We start from the raw sequence: 27,108 nt of genomic DNA, 5'->3' as shown, positions 1-27,108 counted from the left end.
TAAACGATTGGAAAATCCCACGGTTTATAGCCCATTCACAATTTAATTAACATAGCTTTAACATTAACTAAGGCAGAAGCAAAGCTCCTTACGTTATAAATACCTCATTTTGTTATTCTATTTGGCACAAGCAGGGATGGTCATGGCTAAAATTACTCAATTTCTTTGTATTTTTCTTATTCTCTTTATTTTCACCTTTCCTGCTGCATGATGGAAGAAAGTGCACAAATTTAAAACAAACGTTTTTGTTTTTATTGTTGTTATTGTTATTGTTATTAATTGTTGTTATTATTGTTGTTTTACACAAGTTTAGCCATTCAAAATAATTTCTAATTTACTACTGCGCACCCTTAATGCGGTAATCACTCTACAAGTATAAATGATTATGGGGTGTGGGGGGCAAGGGTCATGGTTCAAGTCTCTAAGAAAGAGTTTCATACACATATATACTTAGATTAGGTTAGAGTAGAAATTTTATCTTGTAAAAAAAAAAAAAAAAAAAAAAATTTCCTAATTTGGAATCCATTGAGCTAAAAATAGTCATAATGTTATTGGGTATGGTATATCGTCAAAATTTTTCCCATTATTTATTAAGAATTTATGTATTTTTATTGTGATTTGAATTGCACTAATTTTCATTACATTCACAAGGATTCTTATTTTAAACACTTTGAGGAATTTATGTATTTCACGGGTAATTTGAATTATTAAGTGCGTACACTACAATATTATTTGTAAAAAGGAAAAAAAAAAGAGTATTTACATTTGAATTTTACTCTTTTCAAAAAAAAAAAAAGGAATTTTACTCATGTTAGCTTTACCATTACAAATGCTACTTGCGCAAATTAAATAATGAGAATATTGAACATAATTTGCACTTATTATGGTAATTGAAAAAAAAAAAAAAAAAAAAAAATCAATAAGGAGCCAGACTACTTTAGAAGTTGGAGGTATATGATTTCTCTAAACACCATACAAAGAAACTAGAATTCTCATTATGAATAGCAATGCTAACTTTCATAGCTTGAAAGGTACTTGCTCTCTTTCTATATCTGTGTCTGATATTCTTCAATCTTTATATTGTAGAACGCACACAGGACTCTCCTCTTCAGCCAAGCAAAAGATACAAAGGGAGATGCAGGAACTGATGCGATTGCTCTTTTATAAAAGAATTTGTACAATGTTTATTTGCGTGTGGAAACGAAGAGGCATATCCTGCATATTGCATAAATGAGAAGTGCTACTGTCTTCGTAAGTTACTCTAAAATTGTTTCTAAAAAATTAAATAAAAAAAGTCTCTAAAATTTACAAATATTGGTTTAGACAATGGCGGGGCCACAAATTTATCTTTGAGAGATTGAATAAAAAGTGAAATGATTTTTTTTCCCTTTGTAAAAAAAAAAAAAAAAGATTAGATAGTTACTATGAGAAGGGGATTTGAACCCGAAATGAATATCGGCATTGAAAACACTAAGAGATGTCAATCAGTCTAATTACAAGATTCTTGACTTTGTGTGTGCTGTATTACTACTATGTATAGTGGTGTAAGAAGAAATTACAGCAACAATGATTTAAAATACAAATTCAATTCTTTACTATCCAATACTTATACTACAAAGAGCATAGTTATTAAACAAACTCGTGTGATGATTGACACAAAAAAATATTGATATCTTTAACTTATTTTTAATTAAGGGTAAACTACATATTTGATCCATAACCTTTACACCATATTTCAATTTGATCCCCAACCTTTCAATTGTGTCAATTTGGTCCCTAACTCTTCAGTCTCGTGTCAATTTAGTCCCTACTATTATATTTTGTATGAAAATTGATAACATGGAAAACGACCAAAATAAAATTTTAGTTTATTTTCACATCAATGGAAGCTAATTTTTTATTTTGGCCATTAGACATGTTATCAATTTTCTTCCAAAAGATAACAACATGAACTAAATTGACACGGTACTAAAAGATTAAGGACCAAATTGACACAATTGAAATGTTAGGGATCAAATTGAAATATGATGTATAAGATAAGGACCAAAAACGTAATTTACCCTTTAATTAATTATGACCTACGCACGTTATTATTTAAATTATGACTCATAAAGTGTAAAAATTAAATAAAGAGTAATATTATGGATACTATAAAATGGGTTCTAGTTAGCTCAACTGGTAAAGTTTCTGATGGTTATATAAGAGATCTGGGGTTCAATCCTCACCTATACCAAAAACTGATTGGTGTCTTAGTCTGATTATAAAGAGCTATCATCAGAAGCAAACGCTATAGGTTGATCAAACTCTCTAAAAAAAAAAAAAAAGATACTACAAATTTTATAATATAAGTCTTATAAACTTATGTGTTACTAATTATATTCATTATTGTCACATTAATGTGTAACCCTTTTGTAGTAAATTAGTAATTGCTTTAGCATCAACCACAAATAAAAACCCTTCTTTTGTTCTTCCTATGTATTTGAAGATAACTGCATAGTTTAATTTTATAAATATCCAATTAATTCATATAATTTTATAAATATGCAATTAATTTATAGAAATTATATTATTAGATATATAAATTTTAATTGTGATTTTTAGGCCATAACTATGAACAACTTCTTTGACGTTTCATATGTATAAACATGTGCACTTGTGATATTATTTAAATTCATGATCCATATTGTCCTAATGTGTCTCTACAACTGGGTAAAGAGGGACATCTAATCTGATTAGTATAATACCTTATATTGAAGATGCTCCTTTAGTTAATGAAGATGACTTCTATATCACTCTTAAGTTTTTGAAATTTCACAATGATTCAAATTTTAATATATTTAAAACTGAATTTCATCAACAATGTGTTTTCAACAATAAAATTTTAAAATTTGTGCTTATGAATTTAGCCATGATAATATCGATAATAAAATTGAATTTTTATTTTTTTATTGTGAAGAACATAAATCCATTAAGATTTTGGACTGCTTGAGAAGATAGAGACTCAATAATCAATATCTATTTATTTAACACTATTCCAAGAAACTAGAATTCTAATTTTAACCATCATTTACTTTTCTTTTGTCTACTTCTCTTTTTCTTAGGTTATCTTTGTCTCTAACTATATAATATTATAGATACTGAAGGTTATTCAAATTTTAAGAGATGGAGGACATTATTGAAGTATAACCTCATTGATTATTTCAAGACTTTGCCCAAGAGGATTAGAAGCTTCCGTAGGATATGCCGATATGGATGATGTTTTACAATGTTGAGAGAGACATGCATCAAATTGGAACACCCAAACATCATTTGGAATTTGCATTTTTTTGGGAAGTTCTACTACACATGTTATAATTTATACTAATAAAGGTTAAGTGATCAAAGGTTGCATAGAGTGCTATCTAGACATTAGTGCACAACTATTAGTTTTTTCCCCCCTAAAAAATAATGTTCATGCGATTTGTTTGTTTGTTATTACTTTGTATTATTGCATGATTGAAAAACGATAAATAAATAAGTTGTGTACCCATATATCACTGAAGTTGAAATTTGTTTGTAATAAAAGTTTGTAATTAAGAAATAATAGATTTTTGTAAGTGGGAGGGTTTTGTTTCTGTTCCCATCTCTATATATCCTTCACTCTTTTGGAGAAGGATAGAGTTGGTTAGATCATTTCCTTTTCTTTTGTTCTTGTTTTAATAAAATCTTCTTATTCAAGAAAAAAAAAATTAAAAATGATCACGATGCCGGATTGAATTCTTGAAAACTTAATAGTATTAGTTTATTTTGTTTTGTTGTAATCAGCAACGCTTTTGACTTTTGTTTTGAAAGGTTAGGAAACTGAGCAAAAGGCAATCAAATGAATAACAACGGTTGATGACAATTTGTTACCCAAAGCAAATATCAAATATCGTTAGGGCTATAAATGAACCAAACTGTTTATGAACCGCTCAAGCTCGGTTAGAAAGAAAACTTATTCATGTTCGTTTGTTAAAAAAACAAGTCAAGTTCAAGCCTTAAGTTTAGGCTTGATTATTAAACAAGCCAAGCTCAAATATAATAATGTGTTTGTGAACAAACTCGTGAACATGAGGGTTCGATTTAACTATATATATTATTATATTTTTATGTATATACTTGGCCTAAAAATATATTTATATAGACTTGAAATTAAATTGTATAAGTTTGTAAATAGGTTCATAAGATATTAAATTATTATTTGTAATTTATTGTGATATAAACAGTTTATTAGTAGTAAAACTTTATAAAATTGTAAAGAGGTAAAAAATTTTAGTCATATGAAAAGAATAAGTTAATTAAGTTGATCGTGAACAAGCTTAAGCTTGCTCGACAAAAAAATGAGCCAAGGTTGAACATAAATTCTTGTTTGGTGATGAGCTCGAGCTTAGCTTGTGTTCAAAAAAAAAATTAAATGAACTGGTTTGAATTTTTAATACTAAACGAGGCTCGGCTCGTTTACGACCCTAAATATCCTTATTATCTTTTAAATAGAAGTTCAAGAAAATGGTAGATATCAAAATGCCTCCTTATGCTTAGAAGGATTATCATTTATATAGCCCCCTCTCTATTCAAATGTTACAGTACACCTCCTTGAACCTTGACTTATAGCTTACTTTAACCATTATTATTGACTAATTTCAAAATCATGACACACATGTGACCAATGGCCAAGATTACTACCCAATTTCACATTAATGACACTTGGTATAATTGTTACCACCCCACTAATAAAATGCTCAAAATATTTCATGCAATGCAAGCGTTCCGGAAAATGGTGGTTTTCAAAATTTTGAGTGTATATATATAAACATTGGATATATGTGTGCGTTGCAGTCCATGAGATACATTGTATGTGATTTAAGTAAGAATCCAGCTCAAAGCTTATGAAATGATTTCTGCATCAGTGCATCAGCCTAGTGTCACTTGATGCATTAGTGTTGTTAGTGAGCAGCATAATGCAGGAACTGTCCTAATTTGTTAGGAATTGGGTGTTAGAGATGCTGTGTGTTAGAGATACTATTGAAGTGCCTACTGCTACTGGGATGCCATTTGTAATGTACTGTATATAGCTTGGTGAATGTAAGGATCAGTTGTAAGTCACATTAGTAGCAGTACCAGCTAAGTTGTTATCCTTGTACTAGGTTAGCATACAGAAGTCTAGATAAGCAGCCTTAATGTGTGCGAACACACCCTTACAGTTACAACAACAGTCCTAATCTAAAAACTGAAGAGAATGCAGAGAAATATTGAATTTTAATTCCAAAAAAAAAACTGAATCTATTGGTTGGAACCCTCCGGCTTTAGGCAGAATTCCTACCAACCAAACACCAAAAAGCCTAGGGTTAAATGTGGGAGAGGGAGTTAGAGGTAAAGGAGGCAACCAAAACACGAGAAAAAGGTTAATGATGTAGGCTAGAGAGCACAACGTGGAATAGAAGACAAATTGCAAAGACCGATGTGCTTCTAATGTCTAAGTTTTTCTTCTCCTCTTTTTGACTTTTTATTTATATTCTTCCATGAATTCTTAATTAGGATTGAGAATGATACCTTATTAATGATTATCAGTATTTATTTATGAGATTTGATTTTTTTCCAATAGTGATTTTTTTTTTTTAAATGATTAAATTGTTCTTACTTCATATCAGTTTACAAAGATAAGATTCTAAATATGGGTTCAATCATGTTTTTGTCATGATTTAAGATAATCTTAATGAATTGAATGCTTGGTTTAAAGTTGAATATCTCCTGAGATTTTTCTGTTAACAAATACAACTAATGATTTGATTTTATATTTGTAAGGGACATAACATACTTTAGATTTTTATTATAGTAATTTTAATGATAATATCTTCTATGGTAATAAGATTGAATTCTAGATTATCATGCAGTTGTTTGGGAACAACTAATGACCATGAATATATGCAAATATGAATTAACAAGGCAGATTTCAAAATCTTAATTCTTTACTTTTGATTGTTTACCACTCTTCATTTCCTTTTATTATCTTTTTGGTTAGATTAATTGCTTGTTAGTTTTATTTAATTTTAAAGCTAGCAACTTTTATTGAACTAGATAATAATTTATTTTTTGAGGTTTGGTTAATTTTTCTACATTCACATAAGTTCCAATGGGTTCAACCTCACACAAGTCACATGGCATATGCGTGGCATTCTAGGTGGCAAAGGAATCATTTTTTTTTTTTTTTTAATTTGGTCGTTAGCCATGTCAACATTTTTCATCTAATACTTAATAGCAGAGACTATTTTGATAGAATACCAAAACGCTAGGGACCTGACACATTTGAAATTTCAAATTGACATATGGTCAAAACATTAGGTACCAAATAGGTAATTTACCCACCTTTTATAGACAATATTTTTTGTTTTTTATTCTTTATCGATTTCATTGTTTAGTTATAAATAAATATATGCATGTATGTATGTATGATTTTTATTTAAATAAATTATTCAAATTCTTCATTCTCTGATAACCAAAACTCATAAAAAACTTGTACTGAATATGTATAATTTATTCTCTAAATTTTATTGTAGATAATTTGTTCTCCCTAAAAATTAAACAATTTTAAAAAATAGTTTCCATCATTCTGTTTTTACAAATATACAATTTTATCATTTTTGATGTTTTTGATTGATATTATTCTTTTTAGAAATGGTCCATATTTTCTTAGTTTTTTTTTTGTACAAATAAACTTTTAAGTTTCAAAGTTATTATTCAAATTCTTATTCTTTTAAAGAGGTTATTATGATAATAAAAACTTATCATATAATTACAATTGATACTACACAAATAATTGGTAGTAGTCTCAACCCAAACTTTTATTTTCTCATTCTTAAATAGGTACACCAAATTGGACAGAAGTGATTTGAAATAGGTCAAATTAACCGAATGGACCAAAGTGGACACAATGGACCGAAGTAAACCAAATGGACTGAATGGACCGAATATGACCAAATTGACCGAAGTAAACTGAAATACACTGAAGTGAACCAAATGGACCGAATTGGAATGAATTGACTGAATGGACCTAATTGGACTAAAGTGAACCGTAGTAGACCGAATTGGACTGAAGTAGACCAAACTAGACCAAATACATGAAGTGGACTGAAATGGACCAAATTCCGATCTATAATTATCATAGCAAGATTGTCTAGAATTGCAAGAAAAAATATGAGAGAGAGAGAGAGAGAGAATAATAAGAAATTTATAGAAAATAATATGAGAAGGAAAAAAGTAAAAATAAAAAATATAGTATTAACACCAAATTATCCAAGTCATGTTATGTTATGTAATAAAATAACATTATATTCTTATATACTATCTTTATAATACAATAGGATAACATCTATGAAATCAAAGAAAAGAAAAAATATAACAACTTAAAAACACAACTTAATCATCAATCCAAAGTAGAGTTCCTAATAATACAAAAATTCATCAACCTAAAGTAGAGATGCAAGGAAAAAAAAATTTAAAATCCACCAAAAAATGAAAGGTAAAAAATTGACAAAGAGAAAGAAAGAGAAATAACCTTTTGTGTGTAGGAAAACTTTGTATAGAATGAGAAAGATAATTGTAAATTTATAGTAAGAGAAGGAGAATAAGAAAAGCCAAAAATATAGGAAGATAAATGGATAGAGGAAATGTGATATTAATGTAGTTAATAGTGGGGAGATGAAAAGGTAAAAGGAAAGGGGAAAATTGGAGAAAGTATAACAATAAGTTGGTAAATCAATAAGAAAAGAAAGTTAAAAATATGAGAGAGTGTTGGAAATGGATGGATAATGTGGCTGCTGATGTAGCTCAATAAGAGCGTAAAAACAATAAATATTATGCTTCAGCTTTTAGATATACATAGATAAATTATATAGATATGAGTAACATCGAAACATTTTTTCAAAGCATATGGATTGAATTAAAATAATTAATTGTATGTATATAGAAAAAAATTGAAATATTAGGGCTATTTAATTAAAGTAATTAATTGTATATAGAAGAAAATTGAAATTTGTCCTAATACTGCAAAACCACAAACTAATTAAACTATATATATAAAATAATAATAAAAAACCACCACCTAAGATTACATCTATCACCTTATCATAATTCAAATTATAATCGAACAAAGTGTTTGGAGTTTAGTAGGGAAAATGGTTTGAACTGTGAGATTAGCAGTACATCGTAACTATCTATAAAAATTAAAAATCAAAATCAAAGAAAACAAACCCATAGAGACAGTTGGATTTGTCAAAATGCTTGTCTAATGAAAAATGATAGAAAATGTTACCTAATTTGTCAAAATACTCATTTAATGAAAATTTATAATTCTAGAATTTACATTAGATGTAATTGGAACATGAAACATAAGTGTGTGTGTGTGTGTGTATACACCATCTATAAGAGGATTCCCCTCTTTGGACTGGACTTTTATGTGGTTCAAAAATGCCCCTATTCCCTATTTTAATAGTAAACAAACTTGAGAACTACTTAGTAAAAATATATCTTAAATACCACGTAAAATGACTACAAAATAAGACACTCTACTACTAAATCATGTTTTCAAAACAAAATTATCCAAAAATTAAAATTAATAAAAAAAAAAAAATGATGAGTCCACTTTGATATTTCCCTCAAGATCACATTCCAATTTTTTTTACTTTATCAAGATTCACTGGTTTCTTTTATTTATCTTTTAAAATTTTTGGTTCCTTAATTGCTAATCTCACGTGCACTAGACCAAAAAAAAAAAAAGCCTCATCGCACACGCAAAGCGCATGTGATGAGGCTAGTGTATATATATAAGCTTTCTATTAGAATTCTTCACTAAAATATTAACACATTTGTTTCAATCTAATGAAGATCAATAGTCGATCTAAAAAAAATTATAACTAAGGTTTTGCTGATGTTTACCGTATAACTAACTAAATAGATACATAACTACAAATTTGTTAAGACTCAAAAACTGTCCTCTATGCACTCAAACCCACCCTACTATCTCAGTATTAACTATGAAGACCTTGATTTAATCTCATCTAGATCCACGCCTCTTGGAAGTGAGCACAGGTTTGGTTGGGTTCATGCAATCATGCCTGACCCGCATATAAATGCCATAACCCTATTTACCTAAACCTGCACGGACTGAGTTTGGGTCGGGTCCCTTCTTGCTCTTCTCTTTTCTTTTTTTTCTTTTTTTAATGAAACAATGCAAGAGATTTTACTCTTTTTTTTTTACTGAAGAAGGTATAAGAGATTTTACTTTGGTTCTATTTAAAACTTGGGATTTATACTTTTCAATCATTAAGCACGGCATAAGTTGACAAAATTTTAAAAAGTTCCTTACGGCCCATTTCCAAACAAGTTTCTTACGGAAGTTTGGAAATGGTCCAAATATAATTGCTTTCAATTAAACTTGTAGTCTTGTATTCAAAATCTAGTCAATATATTCAATAAAACTTGTCGACAGAAGGAAACTTATGTCGTTTCTTGTTTATGGAAAGATTAACTGTCACGGGATGTTTAGGGTTTGTAATTAAAATTAAAATTCTATTTCCTTATGTCGTTTATGGAAAGATCAGCTGTCATAGGTTGTTTAGGGTTTGTACTTAAGATTTATAGAAAGTTACTTAAGATTTAGGGTTTGTACTTAAGATATAAGTTCTATTTGTTAAAGCGATAATGTTTTATAAAAAATAAGCCATTTTTCAAAAAACATTTTCTATAAAATTATCTCATTTTCTTATATTTAATAACAATCTTAAATAGTTAACAGATAATCTCTTAATTTTCCTTATTTAATTTACTACAAAATAAAGTTATTTTTAAAAAAATAAGTGAAAAACAAACTCTTAAAATTTTTTTTTTTTTTTTATGTTGAACAAAAATAATTTTCGTTTGACTCATTTTTTTTCTAATATTATCAAATACTAAAAACAAGAAAAATTATCTTTATACAAAAATTTTCATCAAAACAATTAGGGCGTTAAGTAAATGAGTCCTCATCCAAATCAAATACCAAACTGACTCAACAAAAATTGTGGGTTGAAATATTTATTAACTCAAATATTGATTCATGCAAATAAAAAAAACAAATGAAACCCTCCAAAGGAGTAAAAACTCGGAAGAAGAAAAAAAAAATCAAAATTAGGATCAGGTAGGTCGGGTCATGCAGGTGAGATTCAAGACTGACCTGAACCCGAAACAGGCCCAAGCATGGGACCCGACCAGTCCAAAGCCCTTTGGACCGGGTTGGATGGGCAGGTCAGGTTATGCGGATTCCTGCTCAGCCCTACCAAAATACAAAACCAAAATATTCCAGATTTTACAAAAGTAGGGTGAGATATTTCTCATCCAAGAAATAATGCAATTAGAAAGAGTAGAGAAACAAATAGAAAGAAAACTCAGTGCCATTTATAAATAAATTACATACAGAGATTATAACAAGTAAAGGTCAATACAATTAATCGCATCACCACCTGGATGTGAATGCCCAAAAGGGTTCCACACCTTTGATGCCATATCAAAACATCTGCTATTAGTCAGGAGTGGGAGACCAGGAAAGGAGATATATTAGCATATCATGTGGTTTCACCAACCACCACCCCCACCCCCGCCCCCGCCCCCACTTCCTCCCGACCATCCATTCCCAGCTTGGGACTGAGAAGAACTTCTCTTAGGTGCAGTTCCCCAACCGGAACCCCCATTATCAGTACCACCGTCATTTGTACCTGCATCCCCCCACCCAGCATTTTCATTGCCACTAGCTCCACCACCCCAACTATTACCGCCGCCACTGCCACTGCCACTGCCACTGCCACTGCCACCCCAACCACCTGGGAAAGCCTCCCTGCCTGGTGAGTTTTGAACTTTAGCACCAGGAAAACTGCCCCAACCATCTTCTCCATCCTTGGTAGTTGAATCCCATTTGGGGGCATCATAACCAGAATCTTGCCTCTCATTGCCGGAACTATTTCCTCTGCTGCTGTTATACGAACCTCGACCACGTCCGCGCCCACCATATGGCCTAGGCAATCCACTTGGATGTCCATCTCGGCCACCTCCATTTCTATAATCATTTCGGCCTGTCAAATGAAACATCGAAGTCATGAATTATATAGGAACGAGTTGTAGGCCTAAAATCTTTCTCAGAAAGTAAGACATGGTAAGGTCATAAAGGTGATTTTTCCATTCCAATGATTGAAACCATTGCTTTAATTCCAGCTCATAAAAGAGGCATGCAAAAGGTTTGTTTTGAAAGAGAATCAAAATTTATCGATAACCTTGTGACTAAAATGAGTACATTTGGAAGACAATGATTAGTAAAAAATTTAGAACTATTTTTTGAGGACTTAAGATCAGATTTTATTAAGTGGGAATTATGATCAAGCCTATTAGAGGCTTTGTCCTAGTCAACTTGTTTTGAAAGAGAATCAGAATTTATTGATAACATTATGAATAAAATAAGTATGTTTGGAAGACAATGATTACTAAAAAATTCAAAACTATTTTCCAAGGACTTAAGATCAGATTTTATTAAGTGATCATTATCATGATCGAGCCTGTAAGAGGTTTTGTCCTAGTCAATTTTCCTACCAAAAGAGGATGGGGAGAAAAACACTTCGAAAATACACGTTCATGCAAAGATGAATGTTTATCACCTTGCCATTCATTATTGTAAAAGAACGAAAAAAGAAGAGCAGCTCAAATCCAACGAAAACGACAGGACTTTTAAGATCGAAGTGTAGGTCATGATATTTGCTAAACATTTGGCAAGTTTATCTTAGTAGAGCCAGATATGTCCAAAAATACAGTTCAGGAAGTTCAATACTTTACTATTTAGTTGCATATGTCAAAGAAAAAATTAAGAATGAAATTTAATTATAAAAACCAAAATCAAGAGGTTATCAGTATTACAAAAAATCATTGGGATAAAACACATACAAGTTGCAAACTGAAATCCCAAAATAAACAAACTTATATAAAAGGTTTGCATACACTAGCATTGTAAAATGGACAAAAACATAAAATAGAAAACAAAAAGAGGAATGGACCATAACAGAACATGGTAATACAAGTGTTGATGCATAAAATATACAACTATAAGCAATTGATATTTCAGAAGAATTTACCTGTTCTTGAACCAGGTGTAGAAGATCGATCCCTGTCATAAGATTGACCCCTCCAATTATCCTCATCGGTTGAACCACCCCAGCCACTACCCCCAGATGCCCCTGAAGAGCCCCCAGTTGCAGGGCTTCGCATTGGCACCCTAGCAGCGATCGATCTGAGAGATTGTGCTGACTGAGGATCATCAATATGTCTCTGGAAGTATGCTACAAGCCGATCAATGTCCTCAAACATCCTTTTCCGGAATTTAAATCCCTTTGGATATAAACCAATATACTCATGGTGTGGATTTGTACTCCTTACATAGGTCAGGATGAAGGTGCCAGGATGCTCATGTGAGATGCCAAAACAATAAACTATCCTCGTAGGATTTTCTGATTTCTCAATCCTTAGGAGTTCATCAACTTCTGCTTTTGTGCCCTTCCTGAACTTTCGATAACTTAGCATTGCTTTCAAGTGAGACACCAAGGGATCAACATATCTATCCATCACCTACAGTTTTTTTTTTAGTTAGTAATAAGCCACTTCAGGAAGGTAAAAAACAACATTTACACACAATGTAAACAGCAAAATCGATTTTCACTATGTTTATGCCAAGATTAAATCCAAAAAGTGACATCAAGAGGCCCAAAAGCCCATACCCTTACCCCCAAAACTACAACAATAATATATTATTATTTTTCTCCAAAATCATATATACTAATTCAAATGGCTATTTGTCTACAAATTTGTACACTAAATCCTTATGCTGCTGTGATGTGAAGAGCAACACTCCACAACGGATGTCTTTCTTACTAAAATTAGACTAATATCTACTCATTTAGCAATGAGAGCTCACAACCTTTGGAAACATAAAAAGGGATTCCATCTTTCCCTCAATACTTATAACTATATGATATAAGTGCCATTAGTTCTACTCATTCAAGATGGAAGGTATTCCACATATAAGATGATTTGGTAAGTAATGTCAATCATATCCAGCTCACTTTGATTGCAAAAGCTCCCAAGTTCAATTCTCAGAAGGCCCCATTAATCAATATCGATATTGTAATGATTACATATAAAATATCAAGTTCAATTCAGAACTTAGAGCAGTTCACCACTGTCATCAATATGTAACTTCAATAAACAACAACCAATCAGAAAACACCCCCCTAGAGAAAAATACTAACCTCATCCAAATCCTCAAAAGTGTCCTCCCCAATTTTCAATGACTTCCCAATACGAAGTAAGCTTGTGATGTCCTTGTGCTCCTTTCCACCTTCAACTATGTCCTTTTGAGCATAAACTCCATCATAAACTTTGAGAGTTAGAGTTAGATGAGAAGGTCCATGGCGACTGGGACTGATGATACTTTCGCCAGGATCCTTGTCAGACAAGAACTGTAAGATCCAATCAACATAAAAATGTATTATAATCTTGCAAACGTATTAAAGCAACTATAATACAAAACATAATACTAAACCCTATCGTGGTGCCTTCCAGAAATGATATGCTATGACTTAAATCCTATAATTCAAGTAGAACAATTACGAAGAATCTCAATTTATTCACATCTGAAAAGCAAGTTAATTTTTAAATCTAATTAATCATTTACGAAAATATATCTATTAAGAGGGGGGGAAGAGGGGGTGAGATACAATTTTGTCCCTGAATTCTGGTCTATATTTGACAGCAATGGATGAAAAGTGGTCAAGGCCAAGGTTACAGGTACAAGGCATCAAGCCCTACTAGGTGTATGCATGCATAACTTACTAATTAGAAAATTTTAGAAACATATTATATGCTGAAATTACAAATATATCCTTTTTTTTTTATAAGTACAAATATATCCTAAAACTTCTAAAGGCAGAATACTCCAACTAGATTCCTTTTAAAAGTATAAATGATCCTTCTGACTAACAAGATTCATAATTCCAATAAATATTAAGCACAAATTATTAATACACATGCTATTAAATGTTTTAGTTGACAACATACCTCCTTTGCTTCATCTAAGGTAATATTCTGGAAGCGGGGATGAACAATCATCCTTGGCTTAAAATGCTTCTTTGCAAGCTCCTTTTCTTTGCGAGCTTTGTCTTGCTCACTTTGTAGCCTGCTTCGGTCTTCATGGTAGTATGGATCGGCGTTTCTGACATACTGAAGTCGGTTACTTCGCATCTCACTCTCTTTAGAAACTAGGAAGACCTGGTACCTATTCTTTTGAATTGACTTAATCTTGCAAGTGAGAATGTCACCTTCATGTAGCCTGTCAGACAACTCAGCCTCCCTCCAGTCATCTGAATAGTCTTCTTTCATGAGCATCCCAGTCAAACCAGATTCAAGCACACAAATTGCTTTTTGACCTTGCACCCTACGGACAGTGGCTTGCACAATTCTTCCCTCAGCAAGGGTCTCCTCAGTTTCACCTGAAATCATATAGAATTCATCATCTTGACTAGGCTCTTCATATTGCTTACGCCAATCCTGAAATCCCTGCATAAGTTCCCTTTTTATGTCATAAAAAGTTTCCCTTTTATTCGCACGGTTCTTGCCATTAGCATATTCATCAACATCAAGGCTTCTCAAAATACTAGGTCGATCTCTAACATGCTCTATTGCCATCTCCAGTGCATCATCATCATCATTTGTATCACCTCTTATGTCCTCGTCATAAACGTCTTTGGCCAACTCTTGTGCAAGATTATAAGATTCTGGATGTATTCTTGTATCATCTAGCAAATCAATGAACTGGCTGCTGCTAGCAGCCAATCCACTCCGCCGGACACGCAAGAAACCAACCGAATTGACAAACACCTTTTTACCAAGTCCATGCACTGTGACAAAGTCCTTTCGAGTAAATATTGCCCCAGCTCTTACCAAGGACCTCTGCAGAGATGCTGCCTTCCTAGGACCAAGCCCAGAAATGAACTGTAGAGGAGCAAACAACCATTCATGACTGATAGCCAAATTAATGTCAACACCCACTTGGTTTGTTACGTCTACCAAAACCTGTTCAATCATTCCATATTTCTCATCTGGGTTTAAAAAGTTCTCTAGGGAACTAAGTTTCCATGATAAGATCTCCCTTCCCGGTCCACATAGCGTCGCAATCATTGCCAAAGGATTTTGCAAATATCGCCCGAGAGCGACAGCCCGTTTAACAATGCCTAACAATACAAGAGAACAAAATTAATAAAAGAAGTCTAGAAAGCATTAAAAATAAGAAAGGTAATGAAGTATGTACCTGATTGCGAAGGTAGCTGGTCAGATGAAATCCGAGAGTTCTCATAAAGGCGAGGTAGACTCTCATCCCCATATACAATGCTTAACCCATCCATCTCATGCCCGACATCTCTGGGATTTTCCTCCACCATCTTGAAAATAATCTGATAAACACACGGTAAACTAAAATAAGACCACCTCCAACAAATGAGAAATTAAGAACATGAACTGCAGAACTGTTCAACACAAAAAGAGAATCTTGAACTATCATGTAGTAATTTATCATTGATTCGACACAAAAGTATTTAAGAGATTTATAAACTGCAGCATAACAGATTAGCAAAAATAAGAAATAAAAGGAAAAAAAAAATTGCACTGTCTCAAAACCATTCTTGGAGCCTCTTTTTAGGCTTCAATGAGTACCTCAATCCACAAACACATCCCACAAAATCCTCAACATCAAAGCCCAAATTTAAAATACAAAAATGATATCTAGTACCTCAAATAAGAAAAAAGAAAAAGAATAAACTCTAAATAATTTTGGCTATAGTCCCCGCAGATAAAGTATCATGTAGTAATGGAACTCAAATCAATGGAAAAATGAACGATATTTCTATGACATCTAGGGCTGTCCATCAACCCATCAGACCCGACCCACCCGTCTGACCCGAGAACCCACAGGTGGATCCGACGGGTCGAGTGCGGGTCTGTTAATTTTAAAAATCGGTTTTGTGGGTTGGTTCCAGGTCCCTTGAATTCTAACCCATATAAACCGACCCGACCGCCCAAAATTTTAAAAGAAAAATCTTTGACCTCGGTTTCTCATTTACGCTAAAGTCTGAACACGCATTACACGCCTCCTCATCCCCTTTCTCAAAAACAAAAACATGCCTCAAGGCCTTCAACCATTATTAGTTTCAGAAAAATTTCTCTCTCTAATCTCTCTCTCAAATCCCTAACCCTAACCTCATTACTGCCGCCATCATCCTTCACCGAGTTGGGCTCTACTACCGTCCCTAACCCTAGCCTCCTTACTGCAGCCCCTAACCCTAGCCTCCTCACTGCTGCCGTCACCGAGTTTGGTTTATTGCCACCGTCACTAACTCAAAGTTCAACTTGGAACTCCACATATTGATGAATCCCTCCTCTGATGTACTTGAAATCTCCTCTAATCTTGTGCAGTCTGTGGGTTAGTAAAAACAATGTTTTTTTTTTTTTTTTTTTTTTTTTTTTTTTTTTTTTTTTGGAATCTTGTGGATGATCTTGTGGATGTGGTGCTGGTGGGGGAAGGAATGGTGGTGGTGATGTGGGTTTAGTCTTTTTCGTTTCAGTCTAAAGATCTGGCGTTTTTGTTATTTGGGTCTTTTTTGTTTTAATCTATGGATATGGTGTTTTTGTTATTTGGGTTTTGATTTCTTTGTTGTTTGGGTTCTGATTTCTATCTTGTTGGGATTCAAACCCAAAATCACCCGTCAGTTTAGACCCGCTCAACTGATGACCCGCACCACCAGGTTCAACCCGAACATTCCGTCGGCCGCAAGTCCCTTTTCCGTTCACCCAATTCGATCGGATTGGTTGTAGGTCAACCACAAGCCCGATCCAACCCGACCCATGGACAGCCCTAATGACATCCCAAAGGGGAAAAATATAAAAATAAAGACATGGAAATACATGCTTAAAATCTTATGTTTACATCCACTACTAAAAATAAAATAATGAAATGAAAAGAAACGAAAAATTAATTCTCAGGCATAGAGCCATTTTAAGAGGACAAGCAGCTTACTGTTATCATACTGATATACCATACATTAAATGATTTCAAAAGCATCTTTCTGCCCAAAAGAAGTGAATTCCTAGAGTGTTCTACACCACCCCCCCCCCCAAAAAAAAAAAAAAGAACAAACAAACAAGAGTTTGCTACATAATTCAAGAATAAACACGCAAGTTTTATTATATGTATTACACTGTTAACTGAAGGTTTGACACCTATTACTCATCAATATCAACCAAGTCAAATTATAATAAGCTATTCATGGGCCTCACTGCACTTTTTAGTACTATTCATAGGTCCCATTATATTACGTCAGCTAACTTTTACCTTTATCTACAGTACTTTCAGCAAAAAACTTTCAGTTTCAATGAAATAAGCAGATCCCAAACAGACCTTCAATCTATTCACTTCTAAGAACCATTAGAAAATAAAAAATATATCCAAACATGAAAAAATAAAAGATAACAAATAGAGTTCTAGTAAAAGAAAATGAAACATTATTGGAGAACCATACATTACACATCGTAAGTTGTAAAACAGATTAGCTTTTTTAAATAATATTTAGTAATGAAAAAAATTAAACATCACTACTTCAAAACATTAGGTTTCAGATCTTTTAGAATTAAATACGATTAAAAAGAAATATTGTTAAAACCTACTACAAGCCACAACCTTACCCTCCAACCATTCTTATGGGGGGAAAAGGTGCTGTATAAGGGGAAACACCATTACAATTATCTATTTTAAAAGATAAAATAAAATTCGGATAGCACTAGTTTCGTAAGAAGCGAAGACACGACGACAAATGCACATTGCATCACACTTCCTTGCATAGTTTAATAAAAATGTTAATGACAATATAATAAGAAATACCTGAAAACCATGAGATCCATAAATTACTGAAACTAAACAAAGCGCTAAAGTTCAGGATCTCAAGAACAATAACCACAATTCCAAACAATAAAAATTCAATGACTACCATGGAAAGATAAATAATGTTCACCTCATATATATCCTCCTTCAATCGGGTACAAGAGAGATTTACAGCTCCTAAAACAACAACATGTGGTTGGTGATCTGTCATGAACTTCAATACACGTTCTTGATCATTTTTCTTACGTTGTTGGTCATTCACATTTTGGGACCGCAAAGTGAGGGACCCAGTGTAAAGCACATCCAGCACCTCACCTGATGAATCTAACATTACAAAGGTAGTAGCTGGCTTTCCAGGGCCCCAACAACAAGCCATGACCCTTGGTGCAGCTTCTTCATCTGAGTTAATATCAGTTTCCTTCCGTTGATATGGGCCCACGGAAACTTTGTTCCACAAAACATTCCCATACTCCATAAGTAACCAGTTTTTCGCTCTACTGGTCAACAAAGATCTTGCTTCTTTCTCCATGGAGGGCATAAGAAACCCAAAAAGTGCATCCTGCAATATTAATTTCCTCTGCTCATTCCATAGTTGAGCAGATTTACTAACACCATCACTAAGATAATACTCATTAAATTCATTTATTAACTTCTCCAGATCCCTTTCTGGCATCTTAACCGTAACCTGAAGAAGCCTTTCCTCTTCAGCCTTCTGAATGAGGAGCCATTGTGCATCATCAAATGCACTAAGAGGCTTCTCGCGCAACCACTTCACCCCTGCAAACTGATGGAAAGAATCTATTGCCAAATTCCCATCAGGTGTTGGACAAGTTGATACCACAGCATGATCCATAAAGTTGCTACGGACATGTTTCCTAACACATGGCTCACAACTTATCTCCACAGCTGCCTGGAACAAGTCACAGACAATTGCAGTCAAACTTAGAACATAACCGTTTGATCAAAGCATTGAACTGAAAAACAGTTGCACTGATGCCTATGTAGTACAAAAACTAGCATACCATGTGCCTAGCTCCTTTAAGCACAGCTTGAGGTGTCTCAAACATTGCACATGTAAAGTTAGAAGCCATCTCCTCAGGTGTTTCCTTAGGATCCTCCAACTCATCATTTCTCTACAAACCAACAACACAAGAACATTAAGCCTTTGTTCAACAGAATAAAAATTGCAAGGCAAAAGTAACCTACCATCTTTTCTAATGATAGCTGCAATCCAAATTGCTCAGAGCTGTAACCAAACTTGTTTGCAACCTCCCATAGACCAGCTTTACTGCAAATACTGTATAGTGATTTCCTCTTGGGCCTCTTGTATTGTCCCTCATCCACTCCCACTTCACCCGAAGGGAAATGTAAGTTAAACTTGGAGTCAACATCATCAACCTCCCTTTCTGATCCTGCTGCCTTGAGTGACTTCATAATTGAGTCAAAGAGTTGCTGATTTAAATTGAGTCTTGTTACATCATATACACGCCGAGATTCTTCCTCAAATCTCTTATTGTAGTATGACTGAAGAGCACTCTTTCGCTTCTGAAGCAGCAGCCACTTTCTATCCAAGTCTTGAATTGCCCAAAGTACCTTCATATATGCAAATATCAGTTATTCACTTATTAGTCTTGCTCTTAACAAGCATAATTTTCTTTTTTTTAATTTGAGTAAATATTTCATCAATTAACATGCCAGATCATCCTATGAATAAAAAATTCACCTTGTGCCACTTTAGAGTAGGTGTCTTCTCATTCTTATCCTGATTTTCATCATCATCTTCCGGCTGTTCAGGATCTTTCAGGAGACTTAGGCACTCCTCCTTTCGATACATAGCAATAAAGGGGATCTGAAGGCATGAAGAAAACGCCAAAATAATAAGATAGAGATCAAATCAAAAAAAGAGTGGCTTCCAATGTAGATTAATGAATACTAACATCTAGTTTTTGCACATGCAGTAGGTCCAAAAATCTCATGATATCATCTTTCTTAATAGACAGATCCCCCCCTTCCTTAACAGTCCCCATGCCTCTCTTGCCAAACAAAGGTACCGTACCACTTTGGAGTTGATTATATATCCAAGCAGTCTCTTCAACTATACTATCATCCAATGGAGGAGAACCAGTGCTCTCCTCAGATATCTGAAAAGGAAAATTATTATATACATGTTATCTCACATATATGAAATAAAGATATATCTCAAAAGGCCTGTCAAACCTGCATTCTTTCTGGGATGTCAAGCTCCTTAATCTGGTCATCCTTCTCTGTCATATACTTCTCAGAAAGAACAATTGGTTCAAATTCATCTTCCAGCCTCCTTTCCCTCCATTCAGTAGAATCTAAACCTTGCTTACGGAGCTGCAGGAGTTCATCAACATCACCGAATATTTCATGAGCTTCCTGCAAAGCTGATGAGGAAACTCCAGGCGCCCTCCTATTCCCTCCTTTCTTTGGCCGCCTCCCTCCCCTACAATTGAGCCACTTAGTTCAATTAGTTTCTTGGTAAAACAAAAGAATACCTCAGTATTGAAGAAACACACACAGAACATACTTGGGAGGAGCTCCGTGCTCATCTTCTTCGTCCACAATAAAGTCAGCCATTTCATCCTCCTCACCAATGTCTCCATCCTCTTCATCTTCTGCTTGTTCCTCCTCTTCAGCAATGTCCTCAAGCGGAGCACCTACTAAATCACAGAATATTGTCAGTCAACAGTCAACAGGCACCTAAACCAACAAATTTTATAAGACAATACCTTCATCATCACCAAATAAACTACGCTTAAGCTTCTCCTCTGCAGTTCTCCCACCTTTTCCACTTCCAAACATCTCCTCCTCATCAGATAATCCAGAGGGCTCCTCAGAAACCCCCTGAGCTTTTTTCAGCCGCTTAAACTTTTTGCTCTGCTGATAAAGATTCAAGATAAAACATCTACCATATGAACCATTATACTTTACACGTACACAGCTCTACAAAAATTTATAATAACGTCAAGAGGATGAAATGAAAAGATATCAAGAATGTTCAAAACCTTCCAACGGGGAATGGTTATATTGTTGTCCTCCAAGAGCTCATAGTCATCTTCATCAAGTGTATAATTCTCTCTAAAAAGTGGAAATAGAAGTTGTTAGAATCAACAACTTACCTACAGTCCGGGTTTTAATAGAATAACTAAAGAAATGGAAAAAAAGATTTGCTATCTAACACAATTTCAAATTTGAAAGGGAAAAAGGGAAAAATATATATCAACTAGCCATAAAATTTAATTGTTAGATCAAAAAGATGACAATCATTTGTTTAAATCAGTATCAATTAAAAAAACACAGGTATTTATCTCTTCTTTTTTCTTACTATTTTCCCATCAACAACCCATTCCATTTCTTTTTTCTTTTTTTAAATGAATGAACTTTATATAAATAACAGCCAGTGGAAAGAAAATCTACTTTTTCTTCCGTTTCTTCTTCCTCTGCCTCTCCTCATCACTGTCTGCCCTCTCTTCTTCATCTTGCTCCTCTTCATCAACATCATCCACTATAAATCCATCCTTCTCATATTCATCCTGCCCTTCTTCTGCACAAAGAAATTAAAAAACCAAAAATAAAAATAAAATTATTCAGTCTCCCCCACAAAATGCACCAAGATACTTCCAACAGAAGGTAACTGCATACATCAGAACAAACAGCTAAAAGTCCAAATAAAAATCAAAATTACATTGAATTGCACAACTATCACAAGAGTGGTACGGAGCCACTACGAAGAAGTTCCCAGAGTTAGGAAGGAAACTTCAAGCTCATATTGGTCACAGGTTGAGAATGGGAATTGAACTCTATGAGATCAAATCTCCCGTTGCTCCTCGGTAGTTTAGTGGCAGAGCAGTCGGCTGTTAACAGACCGGTCGTAGGTTCAAATCCTACTTGGGGAGATTTGATTCATTCCGAATTAAAGAATAAACATCTCACTGAGTACCACGTGGTAAATTATATAAAATTGACCATGACTGTACCAATCAGAACATAATTTTGATGGGAAAAATTAGCATGTATATAATTGATTCATATACAAACGAAACAATCGTCAATTCTTCAGAATCTCAATTAACAATAACATAAAATTTCATGTCAATTGAAGTTCACAGACTACAAAAAATTGCTAAAAATGCTTAAAACCAATACCAAAACAGTGGTCAACCACTAGAATTCAGATGGAAATAATTCCAAGATGAACATATATTATTTGAGAAAAACAGATTTCAGAAATCAGTTTTTCCTACAAAAATTCTTCGGAAACCATACTAAGTGTTATCACTTTGGACAAATATAAGACTCAGATTCTTATGTCTTATCAATCAATGTTGCTTCGTGAAAAAAATTAATAATTAAATAATTAAAAATCCACAACTCAATTACAATTTCTCACCAACCAAACACAATTAAATCCAAGCCCAGCCTCTAAACTCGCACTCCGAAATTTCCCATCAACCAAACAGACCCCATCAAAGGGGAAAAGAAACTTCTTACTCAACATGCAAACAAACAAAACCCTAAATCGAAAGACTTTGACTTTGAAACCCTAGTCCACACCAATCAATCGCATTAAACCCCCAAACCCAAAACCAAACAATTTAAAAAATAAATAAAGCGAAACCCTAGAAACCGTACCATCTTCTTCGTCCTCTTCATCCTCATCGCGACCACCTCCACGACGATCAACGTGTTCCCTCTCGTCCTCGTCCTCGACCTCGACCTCATCTGTTTTTCAAATCCAACAGCGACCAATGTGAGAAACCCAGAAAAATCTAGGGCTTAAATTTGTCCAAAATCAAAATAAATAGAGAGAGACAAAGTAAATTTGGGTCTTCGAGGGCTTACCTTCTTCATCAGAGACTACGTTTTTGCCCATTGTTGGAGAAGAAAATTAGGGCAAAGAAGACGAAAAGAGTCTGAGCTCGTAGAAATGTGTGTGAAAGATAGAATCTGAGAAAGGACTGTGCGAGTTTTTGTTAGAGTAATGGGGGACGATAGAAATTTATATAGAAATGTGAATTTGTATAAGCAAGAGCGAGACAACAAATAGTGGCGGTTCGAGTGTGTGAAAAAACATAGGGGAAATAACACTTTCTGGTCCTTATATGTTGAGTCTGTTCCTCATGTAAAAAACTAATCCATTTGGTCCTATAGTTTTTGAATGTATTACCATTTTAATCCCTGCCTCGTCTAGTGACCAAAAAAAAACTAGCTTATGCTGAATGGAGTTAGCTCAATTAGTGAAGAAAAAAAAAATTGTCATTAAATAACATATTTAGGGTACTTATATAAAAAAAATCACATAAAGAACTCTTAGAGCACTAGTATTGGGGGGAGGGTAAACACTCCCCAATTGCTATTTTATAACTTAAGACAGCAAAAACTCACTCCATCCGGATTTATATACTTAAAAAAATTTGCAACTTATGAATAATAAAGTTGCATATATACAACCTTACTATTCATAGGTTGTAAAAAAAAAAAAAATATATATATATATATATAATCTAGTGGTTGTGTATGAAGAGAAAAAGATAGTGGGAGGAAAGAGAGAGAGAATAATTTTTTATTTTATTTTATTAGGTAGTTTATATTATTTTATTGGATTGTATGTAAAAATAAAAACTAGGATGTAAGGTAAGTTGTAAAATAAGTTGGTAAAATAGTGTTGAGGTCAGAAAAATCATGACACCAAGGCCCAAAGAAATAACGCAATGGGCCAACCCCATGACAAGTAATCATAAAAGGGATGAATTCACCACAAAGAAAAAAGGATGGTAAGCCCAAAAGATTTGAAGCCCAATATCCACGAAAGGAAAAGCTTAGTCTGCCAAGATCAGGGGATTGAGGCGAGCCCAGCAGGAAGAGCTGGGCTGGGATCCCTAGAAGCTGCCAAAGGCTCAGGATCCCTGGGACGCGCAGCACAGCTGAGGTAGGATTGAGATAGCTCAAAGGAAGTACCAAAAAAGCACAAGGAACGAAGGATAGACATGTCCTTCTCAAGCACCCAGTGATACAGTAAGGAGTTAGAAGGCATGAAGTAACCATTCGTGAACAAAGGGGGTGGTACTTCAGGGAACGCAGAATGAAGAACTATAAGGGGAAGTAGCTGGAAAAGCCTTCAACCCAGCAGGAAAGGATTCTGACCACTTGGGAAAAATGACAAAAAAATGGACAACCAAAAGCTGAAAAGGTAAGGAGCCAAAAGGCTAAGGTTAGCTACTTAAAGGCACCTCGGAATGAAAAGTCAACAAGGAACTTTCAGGGAAACAACATCAAAAGGAGAAAATTATGAGAAATAAGGAAAGGGCCAGCCCTCTGAGTAATTGGCACAGCACAAGCTCTAGTACCTATAGGAGCAAAAGAGAGAAATTAGTGGTACCTCGGAACCCTATCATGACACTATAAAAGGGGAAGGCAACTAGCATTGAAAGGGAAATTGGGCAGTAGTGAACCATAACAGAATCATTGAGAAAACTCTGTCAAAACTTAAAGAAAGTAGTAAAAAAAGAGAAATACTCTTTGGTATCCCAGTATAGCCACTGTAGAACATACTCAGATTCAAAGAGATTCAAACTTTGCAAGTCTTTAATAGCTTGAATAGCCATCTAAGTTTGTGATTTTTGAGCTTATTTGGACCTCGTAACACGTCTTAGTGAGCACATTGTAATCCATAATTAAGAAAATAATCAAATATTTTATATTGACTTGAAGATCCCTAACAGTCATTGTGTATTTTTTCCTTGTTACATTGTTTTCCTTTTGCTATTATTCTTGATGTTCAATATATATATTCTTGCTTGCTAGTGTATACGTGTTGTAGGATCCTTGCCCTATGCACCACTTGGTTTGTAAACAGCCCATTTAGCTACGATGAACCAAGCCCAGTCCACTAAACCACAAGTATTTGGCCCAGGATCCTTGGGCTTGGGAGCTAAGAAAAAGGCACCCACACAAATAGATATAGTAGTGTTTGAGAATGCATAATAGGTTTTTTTTTTTTGCATGCTCGGATGCTAGTGCTCTTAAAAGTTAAAACATTCATTCCTCAAATTAAAATAAAAGAACCCTTAAAAGCTAAAACATTCATTCCTCAAATAACACCACCACACACCCTTAGCACGATAGTCACTCTACAGGTATAAGTGCTTGTTGGATGTGAAAGGCAAGGATCGAGATTCAAGTCTCTAGAAGAGAGTTTCGCACACATATACACTTAGATTAGGTTAGAGTAGAATTTTTATCTTATATAAAAAAATAAATAAATAAATAAAAATAACGAATTAAAAAATTTAAATCCTCATTTTTTTTTTCTTTTGGTTTAGCAACCAAACACATATCAAAAGTTAAACCTAATCAAAACCCTAACAAAAATCAAATCCAACCAAAACAAAACCCTTTGATTGCACTTCCTCGCACTACATGACCTAGGGTGTCAAATGTTGATGCTAATTTACTTAGATATTAAATAAAAAGACATCTTAGAGTGTTAGATGATGATATTAATCTTGTACTTTGCTTGTGTATATAATTTTTTCGTAATGGACATCATGAGATATAAGGATGCCTATAGTATTTCGAAGTTGTAAAATACAGAGATGTCTACAGAATTTTGAATCACAAGCATATGATTAGATTTTATGCAACATCTGTGAGGATGATACAAATAGATAATCAATTTATTACAAAACAAAAGTTTCAATTGGTGTCATTTGATGACTTGAAGTATCTTGCTGGCAAAAATTTTCAAGATATTTAAAATAAAAATTTTATTATTTGTTTTAAATTGTTTTATAATTTACATATATTTTTATAATAAACTATACTTACACAATGTGCATTTATCACTAACATAAAATAAGTTTTTTTTTTCTTTGACATATGATTTTGTATTTAGAATAAGTTTTGCATTTATTTTAAAAGATTTTGTTTAATTCATATGATTAAAAAAAATACCTTGAAAGCAAGAGGAAATATATTTATATAAAATCCATGAGCCACAAAGTAATAGTATCAATACATTAATGACATTAATAAAGTCAAATGATATAAAAATTAGGGTTAATTGTAATTAACCCACTTGTAGTTTGGCCGATTTTAACAAAACTTGCCCATGGTGTGAAAATTGTCACTTAACACACTTAAGGTGTCTTCCATTACATATATGTAACCCAACTTTCCCATTACTGTCAGAAAATAACCATTACTATATAAGCCACAATAGAAACAAGATTAGAAGCAACACTATAAGAACAACTTCTCTCTCACTATCTTAGAAATCGAATCTTCAAACCCAAATCCCATATCGTGACTCGAATCTCATTCGATCAACACAAGAATTGGTTCTCTCTACTTAATGCGAGCAAAGAGATATACTTTGGGCTATAGGGTTCCTTTTTTTCTTTTCTTTTTTCTCTTTTTCATCGCTCTCATGGTGTTATCAATTTCTCTTTTGTTTGTGAAATTCCATAATCTTTTTCAAGGGTCTCAAAGCAAAGGGGTTTGAGATTTTGATTGTTGTTAAGATTTGAAAATATGAGTTTCTTTTAGTTTGTTTTGGTTCTAGGAGTTTTGCATGTTGAAATTCAGAGGGTGGTGGCTTTATCGGGGTTAGGGTTTGTGCCTTTGTGGTTGCAATCTCATAGAAATGAAGATTTGGAAGGGAATTTGTAAAAATTGTGAAAGTTATTAATCCTTTGGCTCAAGAACACTAAAACTTTCATTTTTATGCACAACAATTCTTGCAAAATTATGTTAGCAACTCAATATTCTTCCAACAATATACATCAAATCTCGTAAAAAAGTACAAAGAAATTAAGAGAGAGAGAGCGAGAGAGAGAGAGAGAGTCTAGGATTTCAACACCGAAATCTAACTTTGACACCAAAATCTACCATATATTCATAGGTTTCTTCCTTCAATAGTGATGATGCCGAAAAATCGTCAGTAAGCCACACGGTCCTTACGTGCTCCTGACAAGAACCTGCATAACACAAAAGCTGAAGACCTTAAGAAGAGTACCGATGTGGTACCAGCCAAATACCCTCTGATGGTTAAGTTAGAGAAATCTTTTGTT

The 27,108-nt window shown here is 33.7% G+C and overlaps 1 protein-coding gene and 1 non-coding gene across 7 annotated transcripts in view; one reads left to right on the top strand and one right to left on the bottom strand.

The window, feature by feature from the left end:
- Positions 1 to 10,355: 10,355 nt before the first annotated feature.
- Positions 10,356 to 27,108, bottom strand: part of LOC115953126 (transcription elongation factor SPT6 homolog) — a 41,571-nt gene continuing 24,818 nt past the window's right edge. For 2 of the 6 annotated variants that reach the window (XM_031070639.1, XM_031070640.1), the window contains exons 6-17: positions 20,565 to 20,694; positions 20,231 to 20,480; positions 19,951 to 20,154; positions 19,737 to 19,862; positions 19,220 to 19,606; positions 19,036 to 19,146; positions 18,144 to 18,923; positions 15,392 to 15,533; positions 14,143 to 15,314; positions 13,335 to 13,544; positions 12,165 to 12,654; positions 10,356 to 11,117 (exon numbers count right to left, since the gene is read on the bottom strand). In XM_031070639.1, the coding sequence (XP_030926499.1) occupies positions 10,624 to 11,117; positions 12,165 to 12,654; positions 13,335 to 13,544; positions 14,143 to 15,314; positions 15,392 to 15,533; positions 18,144 to 18,923; positions 19,036 to 19,146; positions 19,220 to 19,606; positions 19,737 to 19,862; positions 19,951 to 20,154; positions 20,231 to 20,480; positions 20,565 to 20,694 (4,496 nt within the window). In that variant the 3' untranslated portion in view covers positions 10,356 to 10,623. Of the gene's footprint in view, positions 11,118 to 12,164; positions 12,655 to 13,334; positions 13,545 to 14,142; positions 15,315 to 15,391; positions 15,534 to 18,143; positions 18,924 to 19,035; positions 19,147 to 19,219; positions 19,607 to 19,736; positions 19,863 to 19,950; positions 20,155 to 20,230; positions 20,481 to 20,564; positions 20,698 to 20,766; positions 20,918 to 21,042; positions 21,116 to 21,454; positions 21,582 to 22,669; positions 22,760 to 22,879; positions 23,121 to 27,108 lie in introns of those variants that run through there. The other 4 variants (XM_031070635.1, XM_031070636.1, XM_031070637.1 and 1 more) reach the window with 4 other exon arrangements.
- On the top strand, positions 21,862 to 21,933 carry TRNAN-GUU. The gene has a single exon. It is a non-coding gene; the product is annotated as a tRNA-Asn (tRNA).

Source organism: Quercus lobata, chromosome 7 (genome assembly GCF_001633185.2).
Source record: "Quercus lobata isolate SW786 chromosome 7, ValleyOak3.0 Primary Assembly, whole genome shotgun sequence".
In the NCBI taxonomy this organism is placed as follows: Eukaryota; Viridiplantae; Streptophyta; class Magnoliopsida; order Fagales; family Fagaceae; genus Quercus; species Quercus lobata.
The sequence above is the reverse complement of the archived record's forward strand: the minus strand, read 5'-3'. Positions and strand labels throughout refer to the sequence as shown.